This window comes from Meleagris gallopavo, chromosome 10 (genome assembly GCF_905368555.1).
Source record: "Meleagris gallopavo chromosome 10, MGAL_WU_HG_1.1, whole genome shotgun sequence".
Taxonomy (NCBI): domain Eukaryota; kingdom Metazoa; phylum Chordata; class Aves; order Galliformes; family Phasianidae; genus Meleagris; species Meleagris gallopavo.
Window position 1 is genome coordinate 20,150,306 of NC_139413.1, and position 16,388 is coordinate 20,166,693.

The window sequence follows — 16,388 nt, forward strand, 5'->3', positions numbered from 1 at the left end:
AGCCACGCTTAAGCCACTGTGTCACAGGGAAGCAGAAGCTGTCGTGCATTCGCACTGGAGGATAAGCACTCCCCAGCCCTTCTCTGTAATGTCACACCATTAATAGGCTTTGGTGGTAGACAAGAAAATCCTGTAGCAAGGATAAATTTTTTTAAAATTACCTCAAGCCATTAATGACCTTGCCCTTTGTGCTCAGGGGGGAGCATGGGGCTGAGGATCTGCAGCAGGAGGCTCCAGGCTGAGACCAGCCCACACAGACTGGAGATGAGGTTTGGGAAGCACAGGGTTGAAGCTGGGCTGAGTGCTGCCTGTGTCTCAGGGCTCTTGTCCAGATCTGTTATTTATTTTTTAAGCTTTAGTTCTTCCTGTCAGTAATTTAATAGAATATAATATGTGCTGGTGGTCAGAGTTGGAAAGGTGCATGGGCAGATGTTGGGCTTTTTTTATGAAGTGAGACATTCACATTACTTCATCCTCTAGATTGGGTGTTCAGGCTCTGGTAGTGAACAGAGTGCTGGGTTTTCTGCTCCCTCCTTTAACTGTTTGGTAGAACCTAGATGTGCCAGTGATGATCTCAGATGTGATTACCACTGTGCCAACTGAAATTCTGTCAGTGTCATGGTTCTTCTCAGGGTAGCAATTAACAAATTGGATCAGCCTGCCAGTTAACTAGTGACAGGATGAGAGGGAATGGCCTTAAATTGCACCAGGGGAGATTCAGGTTGGACGTTAGGAAGAGCTTCTCTGAAAATAGTGGTCTGGCACTGGCACAGGCTGTCCAGGGAGGTGTTAGAATCACCATCCCTGAAGGTGCTCACGAAACGTGGGGATGTGGCACTGAGAGATGTGATTTAGTGGGTGATATTGGTTGTAGGTGGACAGTTGGATTGGATGATCTTTGAGGTCTTTTCCAACCTTAATGATTCTGTGATTCTACAAAGCTCAGCAAGGTAGGCTAACAGGAAGAGCTCGGATCTGATGTGACAGTGGTATCCATTCAACAGTTGTATCCAGAGATAGGGTCTAATACTCATACTTTGGAGACAGTTCTTGCAGACGTGTTGGACATCTTCCTGCAGTGAAAGAGGTGCTTTTGTCTGTTACATTTTAGAGCTGAAGTGTCTGCAAAGCCAGAGTGGCTGTCAGCTCTTGTGCCACAAGCATCCTCATCCCACCATGAGCTCAAACCCCAGGAAAGAATTTTCTTCCTATCTTGCAGGTGCTGTTGAGGCATCTTGCCTTTCATGTCTCTTTGCCCTCCTCTTTCTTTTCTTTTTTTTCTTTTCTTTTTTTCTTAGTTTCAGAAATGCTGTTAACTTTAATTTGTGGAGTTGCTTCCTGGGAGTGAAAAATCGATGGGGGGCTATCGCAGTGTGAAATTCGACTGTCACTATTGAGCTATAGAGTTAGCAAGATGTCTCAGAAGGTAAAAAATAAATCGTGGCCCAGCAAGTGCTCAGCTGTGCTATTTCAAAGGGGATATGAGGCTGATGGTCCGTTAGAGGGTACTTCAGTTAGATGGATGATGATTCCCTGTGAAATATTGGAGTTATTCCATAGGTAAGAGAAACTTTAGCTTATAAAACACAACCAGCTGCCTTCTAGCAGACGGATTCTGCCCCGAGATGTGTGAGCAGTTTGTCAGAGAGAGGACTCATCCCTAAAATTAGCCTGTCGTGTTTAACGGTGTCTCTGATGGAGCATTTTAGATCCTACTGTGTCCCTTCTGAAAATACTTTGAGGATGTGACTGTTTATTCACATCCCTTACCTACGCTGTAAGAATTGACAGTCAGGGACTGGGTTTTCTTGTTCTTTTTTTAGGAAATGTTTGCATGGTGCTCAAGAGAAAAGTAAGAATTATTTTTAATGTAGGCTATGTTCTTTGTTTGGACGGGAATGTTCCCTTGAAGAGTAGAAGAGGGACCATGTTGTGCCCCTTCCACTGCCAGTTTGCTGTCTCTCCTGTGCATCTGTTGGAGGGCAGCCCTGGCTGCACAGCTTCTCTGTGTGCTGGCATTAATAGGACTACTGCTTTCTTTGGCGCTTACTGGCTATTACAGCAGGACTCAGTAAGTGTTTGTGCTCTGCCAGCTGCTGTGTGACAACAGGATGATTGGGATTATGGTTCTTGGTAGTTTATGCATTTCTTAGGCTATAGTTAGTAAATATGAAGTAGTACCAAAAAAAAAAAAAAAACCTGTTTGTATTACTTCCCAGCTAAACTGTGTCTGGGACACTGTAGAGTGTGTAATTATTTATCTTACACTTGCATGCACATTTGTGATACAACAGGGGGAAGCTTACTGCTGCAAGAGGCGGTTTTAAACTGTATTTTAGGTTGGTGAAGATCTTCCCAAAAAATGTAACTGGTGTTACACAAGCAATGTAATACCAAGTAATGTAATTAACATTTGAAAACCATGTTGGTTTTTGCCTTCACTTCAGTGTTGATGCTTGTCTTTCCCCACTGCCACCGCTGTGGCCACTTTATCTTATTTACCCATTTGCTTCTCCTTCTTTATTTCTGACGGTTTCTATCCCTCCAAAGCTCTGTGTCCCACTCAGTTGTGTAAGCATTCCTGCCCTTCCCTTGGACAGCCAGCTCATGACCTGTCCTTCATCTCCACTGCTGATTTCCTTTTCCAGCTCTGGGACCACAGTTGGTTATGCGATACTAAAGTGCAATGGCCTGATGTTTCTTTTTGAAGGCGCATTTACCTTAAATGATGCTAATTCTGATCCTTTCCCCATGAAAGGAAACAGTCGCGGTGTAAAAGTTCTAGGCCAGGCAGCACAAGTTGTAGGAAGTTGTCTGGAGGATGTGTTATCACGCTGCCCTTGTGCACCTCCAATCAGTGCTCATGAATGGCTTTCTGGAAAGCATATCACCTCGGCAGTAAAGCCCTTAAAAGGCTGCAGATGAATCCAAGTGGTGCTGTAGTAGCATAGATATTTCCTGTTTATTTTGGCCATTTGGAGGCAGGCCATGGGAGTAGAAGGCATTTCGTTGTGCATAGGCTCGGCCTAGGAGTCTGCTATTCCCCTTCCACTTCAGGGATATTTTACAATTTTAATGCTCTGATTATCCAGCCAAAGCTACCAATAATCCCAGACTAACCCCAGACTGCAGTTGGATGCTGGGTTACAGCAGACCTAAGTCCTTCAGTAGAGAAATAGGCCTGCCTAGCTGTATGTGGAGCTTGGTTGTAATCCAGACTTGTTTGCTTGTGGATCAAGCAGTCTCAGTAGGCTGGAACCTGCAACCTGTGTTCTTCATTGGGGAGCAGAGCTGCACTTCCCATCTTCACCACCTGCCTTCCCTGGCCCCGATTTGTATTGAGACAGCACAGTGAACCTTCACAGATCTATTAGGAATGCATTTCTGATCCACTAGGATGAGGGATGCGTTTGAAAAGTGAATTGGCATATCGCTGCACAGGATGTGCAATAATTTATATTCAGGAATTTTGCTCAGAGAATTGTTTTCAATTCAGCCGGTGCTGCCCCAGTAAAACCTGCAGCAGAATGCTCTTTCGTAGCGTGGCTTTTTCCTTTATCGCCAAAGCTGCTCCAGTAAAGCGATGGGATTGCATTTATTTCCTCTTTGAAACAGGGGACATCGTCTCTAAATCGAGATCAGAATGACCCATGCATTCTTTCTCCCAGCTTTCATGTCGAACCATAATTGCTCAAATGGCACAGTTAAAATTTTGGCGCAAGCTCAGTCTTTCACTCGCTGCCTTTTTAAATCAGTCCCAGTGGCCGGCAGATACCGTGTAGCCCTACAAATGCATCTAAACACACTGACTCCGAGGCTCCTTCCATTCTGAATGATCAGCGGTGCCATCTGTCTCTGTTTTGATTGGGGCTGGGCACATGTGTCCTGGCAAAACCTGGGCCAAAAAGAGAGAGAGAGAGAGAGAAAGAGCCAGCCCTGAATTTACTTCCTGCTTCTGTGGAGGCATTGTTGGGTCTGCGTTGTAGAGGCGGAGGAGGAGATGGGAAAGCATAACGAATTCTTCTGTCGTGAAATTCTTTGGGGAATCTTTACCCAAGTCCCAGCTAAATGCAGCTTAAAATGCAGCGGTAAGCTCCCCTCAGTGGTATTGCGGCGGTGCGTGCAAGTGTAAGAGAAATAATTCTTCTGTGGGGAGAAAAAGAGACAACATTGTTGGTTCGCATCAAGATGAAATTAGTCAGAATCAAACTTGAACTTGGCAAGCAGCTGCCAGCATTAACAAGTTGTGCAAGCAAGTATAAAATAGAGGCACTGCTGGTGGAGGGGGCTCAGCACTGTGTGTGTGTGTGTGTGTGCGCGCCCTTGCATGCACCCCGCTCCAAATTCACTACTTAGAACACGGAAATTAGAACGGGGAACATTGCATTATTCATAGCTTGGCAACCAGAAGCCAGGGCGCTTTGCCAAAATAAACTATTCTCTATAATTACAGGTGAAGCAGCATTCTTTAATATCTTACAATACAAAAACATACATTAATCAAGGAAAGAGGGCTTTTTTTTTTCCTAGAGGACAATAAATTAGCATCCTTGCCAATTTCCTCAATACACGTGACAATGTTTTACAGGATTATAAGTCAGCCTTTTTAAAAGAGGTTAGTCTGAAAACAAATAAACCCGATAAATGAGATTTTTAGCTAAATAAAGGGGAAGCCAGCTCCTAAAGTGTTGATGTCTTGCCAGCTGATTTGCTTTTAGTGCTGGCATTCTCATGGACAGAGGGTCTAAACTTTTCTTGGTATGATTTGACACGGCCCTACTGATAGCAGCCTTGCTGGGCCATTTGCTGCTGCGAGGGGTCTGGCCCTGTGGCTGTGTATCCCCCAGCAGAACTCTCACACATCTGCCCCAGTGAACCCCCCATCATTTTAGCAATAGCATGTGCTGCAGGTAGTGCTTGCTAACTTGAAAGGGAGGATGGATTCTTTCACCAGAGTGAAGACAAAAAGCATCCTTGTCCTGGATGACAGGTAGTGATTGTGCACTGGTGCTTTAGAGATCATTTGGTTTGAGCAATTTCAGACATGAGTGCAGACTGGGAGAACTCACTGAGGATAAGAATTTTAGAATCCTCGTGGAAAAAAGGTGATACCAGGACAGGCACTGGTACAACTGCACAAAGAGCTCTGGGTGTCCCATCCCTGGAGATGCCCAAGGTCAGGTTGGATGGGGCCCTGGGCAGCCTGATCTGGTGCGGGCAACCAGCCCGCAGCAGAGGGTTGGAGCTGGATGTGCTTTGAGGTTCCTTCCAGGTCAACTCAATTCTGTGATTTTATCAGATCTTAAAATTCTGTGCCCCACAAGGTGAGTTGTGCATATTAGGCTTTCTCTTCTGCAGTGAAGTAGTGATTATGATAACCATCATCTGGAAGCGTGGTTGGATATGGCCAGAAGCAATTTCTTTGCTCCTAGGAATCTCACTTTAGCTTTACACTGCCATTAAAGCATCAACCAGTCTGTTTCTAATATTTACGATATGTAAGCTGGTGCGGCCTGACCTCTGCCCCTGGTGCAGGGAAATGGCAGGTATGCTCTGCTGGGATCAGGTTCTCCACCTTGGACAAGGGGAAGTAAGGTCTTTCTTTAAAAATAAAGCCATCACTCCCAGGTTTGTTACTGCCGCTCTGTGTTTACGGACATACCAAAACAAAAATAAAGGTACGAGGACAAGAGAGGAAGGTCAGAATACCAAGTGTCAGAAGAAGCCCATGAAATCTTTTTGGTGGTGTGTTTAATCAGCACTAAGCATTTTTTTTACAAGGTACACACAAATAGTGGAACTGTAAAAAATAAATGGAATGCTGTGTATAGTGTGACCGTTTATGAAGAAATTAACATTTATATCCATTAGAAGGAAACCAAAGGGGAATGTTTAATGCTCCCAGTAGCGGGGAGCTTCAAATGAGACCTGGTTAAGGGGTGGATGGAGTTATTCACATGGGTCAAATAGACAGGATTCCAGATGCAGTGATGTATTTCTTGTTTGTCTGTTTGTTTTTGTATGATGGAAAGGAAACAGAGGTGAATAGCTGTTGCTGCTATCTGGTATGAAGCTTTTGCTCTTGGGCCCATTCCAGTCAAACAGTTTTTTTCAGCAGCCCTTAATATCCATCTGGGAAGTGTTAACTGAAGCCAATCACTTTGACATCGGTATCTTTTTGTTTCCTTTTTGGTCCAGTATTTTGTTGATGATAAAGCACAGACTTAGTCAATTGAGAGATTCCAGAGCTGCAGAATCAGAGATAATTTAATTAACGGAATTGCTTGTGATTGCCCACTGGGACAGCGGGTAGGAATTGCTCGATTTAATTTGGAGAAACAAAGATCACATGCATGCTAATGTTTGACAAATAACCAGAGTTTGGGTTAAAGTTCTTTGCAAGGGGGAGGCAACCTGTTCCCAGGGGAGATTTCCCAACAGGTGCTTGCTGAGTAACAGATCAAAGGTACAGATAGGTCCTTCTTCTCTTACATGGCACTTTTGTGCCCTTCTCCTGGCCTTTTACGTGAACAAAAGCAAGGATTTGCTCAAAGAAAGTAAGTTTGTTCTTTTTTTTTTCTGTACTGACAAGAGGAAGAATATGTTTTGAACAATAGAAAAACGTGCGTTGGGCACGAGGACTGGAAAGTGCTGTCTTCCCAGTCTCCCAGTAGACTTGCTCCGTGATACGCAGCATCCCCAGCTGTGACTGCCAAGTTTTGGGAGTCCACAGGGAAGTGCAGGACCAAGCTTATTCTCTGAAGAGCCCTTCCTTCACGTTTTTGTTCTGGTGTAAAGTTTGTGCTGGGGCTCCCGTATCTGTGGTGGAGGTAAGTGTAGCTTCCCAGTAAGAATGGGACATGCCTTCTTGAGGCGTCCTCTACCACAGAGGAGTCGGTGAGGCTGCTCTGCTCCCTCCGTCCTGGTTGGAGAAGCAGCAGCCCAGGGCTGGATGCATAGCTCCTTGCAGCAGTTGTGCTCAGCAGCTCTGTCCTGAGGCTGATGAATGACGTTATCCAGACACGTCAAATCAGAGCACTGAGGCACAAAATTGCTAAAATGGTTCTCCCTCATCCAGCCGTGAGGTCAAAGCAAGGAGTAGGGCTCTGGAGCCAAATTCCTTCTTTGTTGCCATTCCTTCAGCCTCTCTTGGCATGGTGGCTTGTGGAGTTTGCTTCACTCTGGCCTTGCTCAGCCCTTATAAAACTCAGCACAAGCCGCTCCCGGCTGTCTCCAGGCGAACTCGCATGAGGTGTGCATGCAAGAGGGAAGCCTCAGGGAATTCCTGAGATTGCTGCTGCAGGAAGAGTTGCTCTGAAGTGATACTTATCTTTAGGATACAAGCAGCAGGTTGACGGTAAAATGTCACTAAATGGAATGGTATGTGTCCCAAGTGTGCTGGCCACCACGGGAGCCAGACACATGGGAAGTGACTCTCATCTTTATTCCATCCCTGGAGGTAGTTCCAGTTTCCTTTATTTACTAATGTTCTCCCTATTTCCCTTGACCTCATTTCCTCTGGCTTTTCGGAAGCAACCATGCAATTATCGCTTGCTTTGGGTTGACCCTTGGCCCCCATGTCCTTTGTTGCCGCTGCTCCAGGAGGCTTTTCTGAAAGCTCAAGTGCAAAATACTCACTCGTGGCCAAAAACCTCCCTCTTGAGAGCTAGGAGCTGTACTTTGGGCACAGGATTTGTCCTGAGAGCACACTTAGCAACAAGAACATGGAGTTTAAAGTCTGTCACAGCCAAGCTTTGATCAGCGCTGGGAGATACTGCTGTGGCTAAAGCTCCCTCTCTTACCAACGCACCCCAGTCTTGTTAATAAATGTATATTTAACAATGTCTGGAGCGTATGAAGTGATAATAACTAAATCAATACCTCCCACATTGATTGTCCAGGATCCCTACAGCGTGACGCACGCAGCGGTGCGGTAATTTTCCAGCTAACTAGCACCCTGATCTACAGCCCTCCTATTGATTGGCCATTGTATCAGGCAGCCTCTGAGCATTATTTCTTATACCTCTATTCAGCCTCCTTTTCTGATTCATTCATTTATTAGTGGACAGGTGCGATTATCTCAGAGACTTTCCAAAATTGGCTGATGGGGTCAGCCATTTAGGCCTCTATAAACAAGCCATTTTGTATCTCCTCTAGTTGTTGCAGTGGCAAATTCTTCCTTTTCAAGCTTTGACCATTATTGGGCTAGGTCTGGAGATGAATCGGCTTTAGCTTGGATCTGCTCAAGTATTCCTCTTTTCCCTCTCCTTACTGAGTCACTTGCTCTTCAAAGGAGAAAGGACAGTTCCATGGATGGTAGGGAATTTAGCAAGGGTTGAAGTTCCTGCTTGCTCTGTGCTTTGGGCAGGAACCTTGCTTGCTGCCTTCCTTGCATGCAGGAAGGGAGAAACGGATTCCAGAAAGTCAAATTCAGCTGCAGCCTTCATCTAGCATCAGCTTTTTGACAGGGCAGGCTGGAAGGGAAATGATTTTCTCATCCCACAGTAATCTTTAAGTTATAAATAAATAATCCTATTCCTCCCTCAGACAAAACTAACAGCTTTCTACACTTTCTTTGAAAATACTGACAACTCTCCCTCGAGGGTGAGAGCCCAAACTGGGATATGATAATAATTTATACCAACAAGCAAGAGCAAGTGGATGTTTCACAGCAGGGAGCTCTGTTTCCTACTAAAGCTCTTTCATTTTGCTCCAAAGAATATTTGTTGATACCGAGGCTTGAATGCACGGTGTCCCTGTCTCCACGTGGTTGCCATCCACTGAGCTACTGTGGGACCTGTGTTTCTTTCCCTTTTTCCCAGTTTATGAATTTCTGCTATTTTTTAATAACTCATTTGCGATGAATCTCCTTCTGAAGAGAGCAAGAGCCTTAATGTCAGTGCAATACCCTGCAAACCTTTGCTGGGGAATGCTGGAGGGCCCATCCCTGTATCTGCACTGTGCAGAAATCTGATTTTGCAGCATGCTGGAGTGACACATCCTTGTCTGTAATGCTCCCTGCATCTCATTTGCTAAGCATTACTGCCTGCCCTTGCTTTTAGGTTGGCAAGTTGCTTTTTTTCACCAGCCTTGCAGAGCCATGAAAATACACTTGCCTGCCCTCAGCACAGTGCCTCTGTGACAAAAGAGATAATGCTGCCCATCAAAAATGACCCTAGGAAATGGGAAAGCAGTGGTTGTAAAGCTGCTTTTATAGCCTCCCTGTTGGCACAATGTCTGTTGCTTTTGGTTTCTCCTTTTCAGTATTAGAAACCAACAAGCTAGAGCACGGCTTAATGTAAAAGCACTGTGTGGATCCTCTGTAATGCAGATCTTGTGTTTCAAAAGTTTGATGGTCAACAGAGGCCTCCATTCTTTAAGGGGAAGAGCAGCTCCTGTTGCCCACACAAAGTTAGCTCACCAGCTTGGAGGAGCGCCCAGAACCTCGTCCAGTGTGTTTGGTCCCATGGAATCGCTCACAGGAGACAGGAAAAAAAAACCTAACAAAATCTATTATTTAAGTGTTCACATCTTGCAGACATTTGCTTTCTATGCAGTTGGCAACACTAATCCTGTTGTGCTGTCATGATGTGTTTGGAACTGCTTAGTAGCAGACCTCCAAAAATTCACACTGGGTTTTTTCAGGAACTCTTTCTCAATGCAAGTTTGAATGTTGCTCACTTTTTCCTCTCTTGCTGGCCTGTTGTGAGATCCTTTTCCCCCTGAACTCTTAACAATTTTGTGTGCTCAGTGATGCTCACTCTCCATCATCTTTTGCAGAATTACAGAAGACTCTGCAGTGACAACATTTGAAGCACTAAAGGCTCGTGTCCGTGAGTTAGAAAGGCAGCTTTCCCGTGGGGACCGCTATAAATGTCTCATTTGCATGGTGAGTAGCACTCCACTTGTGGTAATGAATCAGAAATGCCTTGGTGTCTTTGCCTTATCTTTGCTAAGGAGGGAAGAAGGTTTTCTCCTTTTTCCTTTTTTTTTGGAGGGGAGAACTCACCCTCATCCCTGTACACTATGAAGAATCTCTTTCCTTTTGAATGTAAGTGCTAGGTTGTTTTAGAAATTGGAATTTCTGTGTCCATTAGATTGCTCCACTGACTTTTATAGCCAAGAAAACCCCACTTTGGAAGGCTTTCAGGCTCACCAGAGAGAATTCCCAGATACCAGTGTTCTCTTCTCTTTATATACATAAAAGGGTACATTCCATGATCTGAGACCCACCCTGTGATTTGAGAACAAGAATGTTGCCTGTTTAAAAGTTGTCCTGCTTCCTCTGTGGTGATGCTGTGCCTCCCTAAAGAAAGGCAGCAGCTCCCTCTGATGGTCTGAGCTTGCAAAGCTTTTCATCTCCTTGTTAGGTCTTCGTTCTGCTGATAGCAGGAGAAAAATCTGCTTGGTAGAGGGCTCCCTCTGCAACTTGAGCTTGATGCATGGTGCTGTCTCTCCCACCCGTGACTTGTAGGTATGGGGATAGCAGTTCCCCTGCCTTGTCCCATGAAAGGCACAAGAGTTCACTGCTGATTTTCAGGGGCTTATTAGCAATCATGGAAAGCACTTGAGCACATCTGCTGAAGTAGCAGCAGTGTTATTGGGATATAGTTAAGCTGTTGCTGTAGAGTAGAGAGTTGTGATAAGGGTTAATCTTACCCTGTTGCTGTTTTTTATATGATCTGGTGACCCTTCTGATGGGAATAACGGCAGGTGGCCACAGCAACTTCAGATGCTCTTGCGATAACTGTGCTGAGCCAGGTCACCACTTGAGTGGATTATGGGCTTCCAGCAGTTCTGAGAAGCCAGAGACTTTCTACCTCTGCTGTACAAACATTGCTATCTCTGCTCAGTTCTTAAGTGGAAAGCAGAAGTTTGTTAACATGAGACCCTCTTAATTCTGCTTTGTTTTTCCTTTGCCTCACGCCTCATGATAGATCAAGATCAGACCTCTCTTGCTTTGCTAATGGATCATCTGTAGTCTGATGCCATGCCTACAAAGAAGAGTGTTGCAATGGGATTGGGAATGAAGAATCAGTAGACTCCTGCTGTGGAAATAACCTATTTGCTTCTTCTCATTCAGGACTCCTACACAATGCCCCTGACTTCCATTCAGTGCTGGCATGTGCACTGTGAAGAATGCTGGCTGCGGACTCTGGTGAGGCTCTTTGCTACTTTCTTATTGACTAACAGACTTTTCCCTCTCTTTTGGGATACTTCATTTTAAATCACCATGGGGAGAGATGCTTTTTAGCTTTATTTTAAACAACCTAAGTGCTGTGCATGCAGGCTTTGAGATCTTTGCCACTTTACACCTCACTCTAGCTTTGATTTCGGTGAGCTTTGTTTGAGTCATCGTTACCAAAGCACAATCCTGCTCACTGCTTGCTCTTCTGTGGCTATGGGGGCAGCCTTGCCTTCCAGCAGTGCCCTGTGTGGCACCCATACAGAGGGAAAGCTGTGGGAATGGAGGCCAAATCCACTGAGATTGCAAGGAATGGGTAGCTTCTGGGAAACATAATGTTCACCTGAAACAAAGCAAATTGTCTTCAGGATAGACAGTAGAGACAGAGGCTTTTATGAATATGAATCCGTGGGTTTTGGATTATTTGAAATAGCGCTGTGCAGTTTTCAACCTTATACCATTCTGTTTGGAAGATTGGGGATTACCTTGAACACTGAGTAGGTGACCCTACGCAGTGGTAATTTATACATGTGCTGAAGGACATCAGGTTGAAATTTAAGGTGTTATTAAATATAGTGTTTTCCTTTCCTTTGTTAAAACTGGGGGCTTTATAATCAGCTTTTCATTTCCCCTGTGCAGCTGATTTTCAGGCTTTCATTTCACTCAGTCAGTTGTGCTTTCTAGTTCTCTTGTTAGCAAGATGATAAGGCGTTGGGCTGCAACAAATGTAAGGGAATGCCACTCCTAAAAAGTGTTCCTGTAAGGCATTACAAAATCTACTTTATAGAACATGTTGTGTTCTTGGAGTTACGATTAGCCAATCTTGCTCCTTTAAATCCTGCCTTTTAAAAATCTTGTCCAAGAAAAGTTACCAGGATGGTGAAGTGCCTGTGGGCTTCAGTACTAATAGCAACTCAATAACTTGGCTATCCCTTGGGCTGTATTTTATAGCTCTTCAGCTACACCCCGTCACTACTTAGATTATACAAGCTTTTGTAAACATTTTAGCAGCGTGTTATAAAAGACACATATGTGGCCACGTAGCTGTGAGGTGTTTGGATGAATGTGCGCTCTGCCACCTTTGCTGAGTGAGGACCAACCTTGTTCCTCCGCGGTGCTTCAAGCAGAGGATAAAACACTAATTTCTTTTTACTCAAGTCTCTGCTGTCTCTTCTTCCCAGCAGCCGTAAGTGATGTTTTAAATCTGTCACACCAATTTCAGATTGTTCTTAGGCTCGGCAACTTCAGTCGGGTCCCTTTGTTTCATGGTCACCGCTGCTCATAAGAACTGGAAAACCTCACTCCGGGTGCTGAGGGGCTGGCGTGTCTGGGTACCTGTGGGGGAGCACACAGCTCTTCTGCCGAGCAGGCAGGATGGGAACAGTCCAGCAGGACAGCACATTAGGGCTTGGCACTTGCATAGGGGAAGCAATTAATAAGTGGCTACTCATGTGTTCCCCAGCCCTAGCCTCTCCCTGCAGCCCCCGATTTATTACACCAGGCCTTTTCACAAGGCATGCTTGCGCTCTTTCCCGTCTCAAAAAAATCTCCCAGCCTGTGTTCGCATGTTTCTAATGTAACCATTAAAATGTAGCCCGAAGACAGCAATAAAAACCCTGGAACGCCTTGGTGCTTTTGTGTCTTGATCAAAGTCAATGTGTGTAATCTCGTTAAGACTGCCCTCCTTCCCCCCTCCTTTTTTATGAATTTAATGGCATGCAGCAGCTGGGCTCAGTGTTTAATGCTCACCAACCTGCATTGTTCTAATTAAGGTATCTCCTTTTATTTCGGGCACAAAAGAGACTCTTGTTTTTTTTAACAAGCGAGGAGCTGTGGGATAGTGTGTGTAATAATCGCCACTGTTACCTTTCCCTGGGAATAAAGCTGGCTCCCCAGCAGGGCAGGAGGGGGATCGGAGGGAGCCTGCGCGTGTAGCACACATGGAAAGACTTGGTAGGGGGAGAGGGGCAGCGTTTTTCTTCTATTGTGCAATAAACAATTCGTTGGAGTTCATGGGAGCTGGGCCTGCTGGGTTGTGCAGGGCTTCCAACATTCTGGAGAGCAGCCATTCCTGCTGCTCAGACAGACCGTCCTTCGTGTGCCTCTGTTCTGTGCACTGACAAAATTTGGTACTGAGTTAGAGTGTGAGGTTTGAGTGAAAGAGGAGAGTGGTGTGTTGAGTGTGGCCTGGGAAATGGAGGCTCCACGTGCCTTGGAGCACTTGTTAACCTGAGTGAGTTGTTGAGGATGGCGTAAAATCTGGTGCTGACATTTGTCACGGAGCAAGGGAGAGAAAACTGATTTTCAGAGTTTGGGGTTTTGTTATTTTCTAGGATACAGTACTAGAAGAATCTGAGCATCTCTGATATCTTCAGATTGCTGTCGTGTCTAAGGGCACTGGTGAGGATTAGGTCTGTAGAGCACTTTAGGTTCCTGAAAACAATTCTTGGACTTCAAGTTCTTGAAATCCAATTCCAGATTGTTACTGTTCTCTCGCTGGTGGAGAGGGGGAGGCGTTTGTAAACACTGCACATGGCTGCTGGGTTCCTCAGCTCAGGTACTGGAGCTCAGTGCACCAGACTGGCTCCAAGTCCTGGCAACGAAGCATCCACCAGAGCTGGTTCCTTCTCTCCATCCTGCTGCTCTGGAGGTGCTGCATAGCAGAAAGGGGCCCTGAAGATGAGTTAGGGGAACAGAGATGGATGGTGGTGCTGGTCAAGTCAGCCAGTATGTCAGTACCAGTGGATGTTTGCAGACAGCTCTCCTCTCGTGTGGCCTTTGAGGGAGTGAGGATCTGTCTCTCCACCCAGCACCAGGAGTAGAGGAATAAGGAGTTTGCTCTCCTTCCTGAGGGCTGCGGTGTGGAGCAAACAGGCGTGGGGTGTGCCATGCATACCACATGCACTGAGCAGCAAGCCACAACAGTCTGGTTGTGGCTTGGTCCCTGCTGGTCCCTGCTTGCTGGTTGTCTGTGGCACCTGACATCATGGTGTTTTTCACTCATGTACAGCACTGGGAGCAGACGGAGGGGTAGTGATAGCATCAGGTAGCACAGAAGCTGGGACGTGAGTCTTGAGCTCGCTCGCTGCCATCCCTTGTGGGAGGTGGGTGCCTGCTCTCAGCTGGCTGTTGGACTGCTTCCACGTGTGTGGGATGAATCTCCCTTTGGAAGATGTTTGGCTGCCCCTTCTCTATCCTTTCCCATTAACTGAGAGGCCCCCTGCAGCTATTCGGGGGTGAGTCTATTTTCTTTCTCCTGGGATGAATCCTCTGACAGGAGAGATGGGTGATCTGCTGCACTGCTTTTCTGGGGAGGTTTGGAGCCACTGTCCGTGGTGGTTTGGGAGAGCAAGTTTGATGTGCGTCTGTCAAAAGTAATTCAGGTTGAGGTGATCTTCCCAGGGGAATAGATTCTTGAGTTCTTGAAGGCCCTCTGAGCTGCAGTTCTGTCATCTCCCAAACCCTGGTATCCTTCCTTAGGAAATAAATGGAATTAAGAGTGAAGTCAGGCTGCTTTTGTCCAAGCTCGGAGCTGCTGTGGGTGTGACATGAAGGGCTGAAAGGGGAGGTTAATTGGAGCAGGTGCACTTTGCTGAGTTTCCCTCTGGCCTGTGCAGCCAGAGCCAGCATTTCCCGTGTGCACCCACTGGTCCCAGGCTTGTACTTGCCTGTCTCAGGCTTATTTGAAAATGACGACTGCAAGAGCAGGAAAAAATCACTTTTAGAAAGCCTTCTTCATCGCAGAATGTGCTTTCAGGGGATCCATCAATAGATGCGTATTCTCTGCAGCTGACACATTTATATCTTTGGTAGATGACACCGCTGCGTTCTGAGCCTTTCAGCGTTTTGCAGGCTATAACACTGCGCGTCCCACGCGGGCTTGGAGTATTTGTCTAAGTGCAGATAAAGAGCGGTCCTTCAGGGCCTTCACGGGGCCTTCCTGAGCCAGCAGCTGCACGGAGGGTGCTGTGCTCCATCCCCTGTGGTGCCCATACTGCTGCCTGGTTTCTTACCATGTATTTCAGGTTTGGCCTTCAGCGCCCTATGGCAGCGAGCTCCGTGCTTTGGGGAGGCTCTGTGAGAAAGGACGCCGTGCCGATGGCCTTAGCCCTGCACCTGCACGTGTGTGAGAGGCAGAGGGGCCCCGGCTGGATGCGTCACCCCAGGGCTCAGCTGCCCTCCTGGCAGAAGCTGGCTCTTGGCTCCCATCAGCTCTGTTTCTCCTTCCTATAAAGCGTAGAGCTTTGAGCCCAGGCTTAATGATGGCACTGCGTAGGCGAGGTGGCTGTGTGCACTTCTTTCTTCTCTGTGCCTGTTGGCATATTCTGTTTGGAAACAGCCCCACAGGACAGCGGGAGGTGCCTGAGCCCTTCGCTTTCAGTTTTGTTCCCTTAGTCAATTTACAGCAGACATCACGCAATTATTTTTTTTTTATTTTTAAGAGCAACTTTAGGACAAAATACTCCAATCCTTCCTGGCACCGCGTGAGCCCTAACGACTTCTCAACATCTCAGCTCTCGTTAATGTATTTTTCAAACTGCTACCCCAAGTGATTAGCCCGTATTGTGGATCAATCACTTGCCAAATTTTAATTAAGAAAGGAGGAGAAAAAATAAACTCCCTCCCCATTCCAACCCTTTTGCTTTGCTCTGTAACAGCCCCGGAGCAAACTTCTTGCAGCAGAGTTTTATAAACCCCTCCAAAGTGGGGTTTATAATGGAAAAGCTGAGGTGGCCTTTACTCCAGCGCACGCAGCTATAACACATCAAGGCTTTTCCATGAAGCGATGATGAAAGGAGCAGAAGGACCTGGAAAAAAAAAAAAAAAAAAAAAAGACCGAAAGAAATGGCCGACAGGTGGGACTTATTACTGCACAGTGTTTTTATTTCAAGGGAAAAGTTTAGTAACCCCAGCTGGCAGGTGAGCAGTGGGGGAGCACACTCATTTTCATTGTGCCTCTGTGTGTGTGTGTGTGTGTGTGTGTCAGTACAAGTTGGTGTGTCTGTCTGCAAGATGGAAGAGCTGAAATGCTGGTGGCAATAAGTGTTGTGCACTGACATCAAAAGTCAGGTGTAAGGAATGGGGTTCTAAATGATTTCAGTCTCAAAAGGAGTAATCGAGACTCAGTTCTGAATTTAACACACGTGCTGCTATGGGGAGAGGATGATAGCTTTGTCTATATGAAAAAGGGTTCCTCCTGGGT

At 46.1% G+C, this 16,388-nt stretch overlaps 1 protein-coding gene across 6 annotated transcripts in view; it reads left to right on the forward strand.

Annotated features, from left to right (window-relative positions):
- The window catches only part of RNF220 (ring finger protein 220), a 158,268-nt gene that overhangs the window by 138,333 nt on the left and 3,547 nt on the right, over nucleotides 1-16,388 (forward strand). For 5 of the 6 annotated variants that reach the window (XM_085231164.1, XM_085231165.1, XM_085231160.1 and 2 more), the window contains 2 exons: nucleotides 9,781-9,889; nucleotides 11,084-11,158. In XM_085231164.1, coding sequence (XP_085087290.1) covers nucleotides 9,781-9,889; nucleotides 11,084-11,158 — 184 coding nt within the window. Of the gene's footprint in view, nucleotides 1-9,780; nucleotides 9,890-11,083; nucleotides 11,159-12,407; nucleotides 12,812-16,388 lie in introns of those variants that run through there. The other variant, XM_085231162.1, reaches the window with a different exon arrangement.